The sequence below is a fragment of the Entamoeba dispar genome, genomic scaffold (genome assembly GCF_000209125.1).
Source record: "Entamoeba dispar SAW760 scf_1105229463671 genomic scaffold, whole genome shotgun sequence".
In the NCBI taxonomy this organism is placed as follows: Eukaryota; Evosea; order Mastigamoebida; family Endamoebidae; genus Entamoeba; species Entamoeba dispar.
Genome location: NW_001855809.1, coordinates 5,527 through 10,828, shown reverse-complemented (window position 1 = coordinate 10,828; position 5,302 = coordinate 5,527). Strand labels below are relative to the sequence as shown.

General features: G+C 24.5%; 2 protein-coding genes across 2 annotated transcripts, besides 8 other annotated features; one reads left to right on the top strand and one right to left on the bottom strand.

The window, feature by feature from the left end:
- Positions 1-65: 65 nt before the first annotated feature.
- EDI_247020 (uncharacterized protein) lies at positions 66-1,163 on the top strand (the record flags this gene model as incomplete). Its single annotated transcript, XM_001741271.1, has 1 exon — positions 66-1,163. One exon carries the CDS (start codon positions 66-68, stop codon positions 1,161-1,163), a length of 1,098 nt encoding a protein of 365 aa, XP_001741323.1.
- Positions 289-387: a microsatellite.
- A 710-nt stretch (positions 1,164-1,873) lies between the features above and the next one.
- Positions 1,874-1,929: a sequence feature (AT_rich).
- Positions 1,930-2,107: 178 nt separating this feature from the next.
- EDI_247010 (chaperone protein DNAK, putative) lies at positions 2,108-3,784 on the bottom strand (the record flags this gene model as incomplete). The annotated part of the gene is made up of 1 exon (XM_001741270.1): positions 2,108-3,784. One exon carries the CDS (start codon positions 3,782-3,784, stop codon positions 2,108-2,110), a length of 1,677 nt encoding a protein of 558 aa, XP_001741322.1.
- Positions 3,785-3,804: 20 nt separating this feature from the next.
- Positions 3,805-3,911: a sequence feature (AT_rich).
- Positions 3,912-4,007: 96 nt separating this feature from the next.
- Positions 4,008-4,052: a sequence feature (AT_rich).
- Positions 4,053-4,383: 331 nt separating this feature from the next.
- Positions 4,384-4,437: a sequence feature (AT_rich).
- An 82-nt stretch (positions 4,438-4,519) lies between these two features.
- Positions 4,520-4,848: a repeat region.
- Positions 4,817-4,997: a repeat region.
- Positions 4,930-5,299: a repeat region.
- Positions 5,300-5,302: the final 3 nt, after the last annotated feature.

Below are 5,302 nucleotides of genomic sequence, written 5' to 3'. Positions count from 1 at the left end.
TAAGAGATGCATTAGGAAGATGGAGTTGGGATGTTGAACCAATATGGGTTGAATCTACTTTAAACATGGGAAGTATTTCTGAAGTAGAACAAATAAAATGTTTTGATTGGAAAGATTTAATGATTGAATTAAAAGAGAGAGAAATTAAAGAAGTTATTTTTGAAAATAATGGTGCATTACATAATATTTTAAATGAAATGGAACAAGGATATCAAGATATTCTTAGTTGGCAAAAAGATGAGATTTATGACATTGAATCATTAAATAAAGAAATTAAATTATTTGGAGAAGAAAGAATAAAAGAAAAAGAGATTATTAATAACATTAAAAGAAATATAATAAAAGAAGAAAAAATAAAAAAACAAAATAAAGAAACAAATCCAAATATTAGTGCTTTTGTTTCTCAAATTATTGAAGCAAATGCATTACCAACAATTGCTCATTCAATTCATCCTTTTGAAATAAATGATAAATTTAAATTAGCAATTAAACAAATTGATAAATTACCTTTAAGAGAAGGACATAAAGTTGCTTTATATTATGTTAAAAAAAATCAAACTATATTAGAAGCTTTAAATAATAAAGAAACAAGTGAAGGATTTAAAAGCTTTAAAAATGCATTAACTTGGGAATTTAAATCTTTTTCATTTGAGAAAGGAGTTGAATATTATGGAACATGGAGAGATGAAATTATTTTTAATTCACTAAATGAAGCTACAATGAGTAATGATGTAGAAAATATTCAAGAAAAACAAAAACAAATGTTTAGTAGTTTTGTTCAAGTAATTTATGTTGAAGGAGATCAAGATATTGATATTAGTTCAATAGTAACACAATTTAGTAATGTTTTCATTATTTTAAGACCTCATCAATATGGAATTCTTATTGAAATTTATAGAAAAGAAAATATTCCATTATTTGGTCCTTTAGTTACTGGAAGTATTGTTTGTTTCCATGAAATTGCTAAATTGGTTCGTGAAACTGTTTTAAATGCTAGTAGAGCTGTTCATAATACTTTTATGGCAGATAAAGTACTTCGACCATTTATTCAACGTGGAAAAGCTATTCATGATTTGATTAAGTCAAATAAAACAGAAACAAATAATTATTTTGATAACGAAAACCAAATTTATTTCATGAATAATGAAATAATAAATAACTAATTAATACATTATTATTGTGTTCATTTTTTGTTTCTTCTTGCTTTTGATTCTTTTCATTATTAAAACAACTTATTTCATTTTTTCTTTGTTTCTTTTCTCAAAAAATTTGGATTAATTTGTTTCTTTATAACTATCAACCTTTTAATTGAATAGAATTGTGTAGATTATTATTCTAAAATCCGTATTTGTTAAATAATACTGTATCCATTATATAACAATGAAACTTAATTGATTATTGATTCTTTTATTTTCATAGTCCATTCTTCAATTATTTACTAATTCTTTTAAAAGTTATTCAAAACTTTTGATGTATTCTTTAATATCTATTCAAAAGTTTATTATCATCTCTTATTAATACTCTCTTTTCTTCAATACTTTCTATTAATACTTTGTATATAAAATTAATTCTTCTCTATTCTTTTAATCATTGTTAACATATTCATAAAAAGCTTATTAGACCATCATATTCAATTGCTAATTTCTATCATTTTATAACTTACTTAATAAACTTATTTCCTTCTCTTCTTTGAAGAAGATTGTTCCATCTTAGAATATATTTATTAGTGTCTTCTTATTTATTTCTTAATTTAAACTAACTAACAAAGAAAAGGAAAGTGTATCGATGATTGCCAACAACATATTTCTTTGAACATTTAATAGAACATCATCATTCTTTGTTCAAACTACAAAAATATTGAGTTCATAAAACCATTTTTAAATTAATTAAAATTAATGATACTAAAACACATAATTTAAATTAATTAATGTTGAAAATAACTACATTTTGATTGGAGTATTAAATCTAATTCCTTTTAAATTGTTTATTATTAACAAACAATATTTTACATTTACATTATTGTAAAATAGAATGGTTATTTAAAAGAATGACAAAAATTCTGTTTTTAATAAATAAAACAATAAAAAGGAATTGAATAAATTAATTTTTAGAATAGCTCGAAATGTTTTATTAATTTTGCAATTTCACCTTCTTCTTTTTTAGATAAATCAACACTAACAATTAAATCTCCTTTAACATCACTTCCAACAACAGAAGCACTTAATTCCATCATTCCATTTTTATTAACGTTAATTGTAAATTCAAATGATTGTTCTCCAGCTTTTCCATTAGGAATTCCATCAATACGAAGTGTAGTAATGTATTCCATTTCAGGAGAGTTGACATATTCATTAAATCCTTTATAAATATTAAATTTAGCAGATGTTTGATTGAGTTTTGTTGTAGAGTACCTTTTTGTTATTCCCTTTGTAGGAAGTGTTTCTCCTTCTTTAATAAGTATTTCAAATTTTCCCCCTTTTACTTCTATTCCAATTGGTGTTGGAACAATATCATATATAACTTCATGACCAATAGCAGTTTCTTGAGCTAAAAATGATAAATAAGCAGCACCTTTTGCAACAGCAGTAAGTGGGTTAAAATCCTTATTAGCAAATGTTTGTCTATCAAATAACTTAGCAACTTCATCTCTAATTCTTGGCATTTTACATGTTCCACCAATTAATAATATTAATTTAACATTTCCTTTTTTATATCCTTTTTTTTGAGTAACTTGTTTTATTTTATTAATAAATTCTTCATATAGTCCTCTATTTTCACATTCTTTTTCAAATTCTTCTCTCTTAATAGTAGGATCAATATCATATTCATCATCATAATCATTAGATAACAAAGTTTCTAAATCTAGTTCTGTTTCAGTCTTACCACTTAATACAATTTTAATTTTTTCTGATTCTTTCTTTAATTTAACTAATTTCTTGTTGAGTGCTATCTTTTCTTTTTGAGTCATTCCTTGTTTCTTTTCATAATATCCTGGAATACTTTCTTCTATCCTTTCTTTAATAATATCAATCATTACATTATCAAAGTTATTTCCTCCTAAATTTTGATTTCCTCCAGATGATTCTACAATAATATTATCATTTACTATTTTACAACATGACACATCTAATGTTCCTCCTCCAAAATCAATTACTACAACCTTATCTCCATTTTTTAATGAATTTGGATATTCTTTTACTCTTTTATATCCAGCAATAGCCGCTGTTGGTTCATTAGCAAGTTCAACATTCTTAATTCCTGCTAATTTACATGCTAATAATGTTGCATTTCTTTGTCTATCATTAAAATCAACTGGAACAGTAACAACAACATTTGATATTGGATGATTACCAAGTTTTGCTTGTGCATTTTCATATAAATATCTCAATATCATTCCACTAATTTCTTCTGGTTCAAATTCTTCACTTTCTTGAGTCTTTGGATTATAACATTCAATGTAAGCACTTCCATTATCTTTTCCTTTTACTTCAAAAGGCCAATGTTCACGATCATCATAACTAACATCACTTTCATCTCTTCCTATAATTCTCTTACTATCATAAATAATACATTCACTGTGAATATCATATCTGGCAACATTTCCTACAACAGCGAAGCCACTAGTAGCTAGTTGTGAAATACTAATCCATGATGCTACTTGTTCTTTTCCTGTTTCGTCTTGAAGTACAACAGGTTCCCCTTTAACAGGGTCATAATAAGCAACAGAAGAGAAGGTAGTTCCCAAGTCAATACCAATTGAAAATGAATTTTCTTCTACAGCCATTAAATGATGATTATAAGTTCATTTTTACTTTATTAAATTTAATTTTATTTTAAATTATAAATAAAATAAATATCATTTATTTTGTTTTTAATAATAACTAACAAAAATAAATCATTAAAAATTTAAACATCACTATTTTGCAAAATCTTTTTCCTTATTTGAAGTGAATACTAATTGACTAAGCCTTATTGAAAGGAACTTAAATTATTCAATTTTCCATAACAAAAAATTATAAATTTTTTTTATTATTAAAATTTTTTTATTTTAAGACGTTATAGGAGCATTAAAACTTCAAAACTAACCCTAAAATAAAATCAAAATTCAAATTACCAATTATATTTTTGTTATGGACTTATCTTTAACAAAAACAAATATTCCCTATTCAAAGTTACAAAGATTTAGTACTGGTTGTTGTTTATAAAGAAGGTAAGAGTAGTTGTTAGAATATTATTGTTTTGAGTGGTTGTGTTGTACGAATGATTTTGAGGTTCGGCAGATAAAGTGTTGTTATTAACAGTGAGTCTGTTTGTTGTTGGCTGGTTTAAAGAAGAAGAGACATTGTCATAGTGTGTAGATATACTCTTTTTCATTAAAACGTCATTTTATTAAAATATTGTAAGTTTTAATATTTTTTGATTTTAAATGAAAATTTACGCACCAACTTAAATAAAGGAGGGGAGGGGTTATTGAATTTGAAGATTTTTGAAACAATTATATTCAAAAAAAAACGTAGCTATAGAATATCCACAATTTGATTTTATGATTGTTGAGAAATAGTTTCTTCAGTTTCTTCAATACTTTTTAATTGAGTCATAGAACTCTTTTATATCATGCACAAATTAGAGAGTTCTTCTTCTAATATACTGTAGAGTTTTTATGCAAAACATTATACTTTTATGATTTTAATAATAATCCTTTGTATTGTCTTATTAAAGTATGTTTATGATTTTAATAAATGTAACCTTCTTACTAATTCTTTATGTACTAGTCCATTTATTGCTAGTATTGAGGTGATTATTTCCACATATAGCATTTCTTTATCTCATTTTAATTTCTCCTGTAATCCATTTAGTACGAATTCAAATACTTTCTTTACACCATGTTTTCACTCATTTAATTTGATTGTATTCAATAGATTATTGAAATTAGTCTTCTTACCAAATACTTTCTTCATTCTTTTAATGATTCAATTTGGATTTTCTTTTATATCTCTTATTTGTTTATGTTCATTATTATGACATTGTTTATGTCTTCGTTCCATTTTATTATATGATTTATTTGTATTATAGTACTGATTATTTCTATTTCAATTATCGATAAAATATTTATGATGATAAAAAAGAAACAACCAATGAATGAAATGATTCATACTATTATTATTGTAATTGCCATGATAATGGTTATAGTGAAAGTTATTATTATGGTAATGATTGTTATGATGATTATTATATTTCTGCACATACAGATATACTTGTTTTCACTCATTCTTCTATCATTTATATTTCTGGATGATATGGG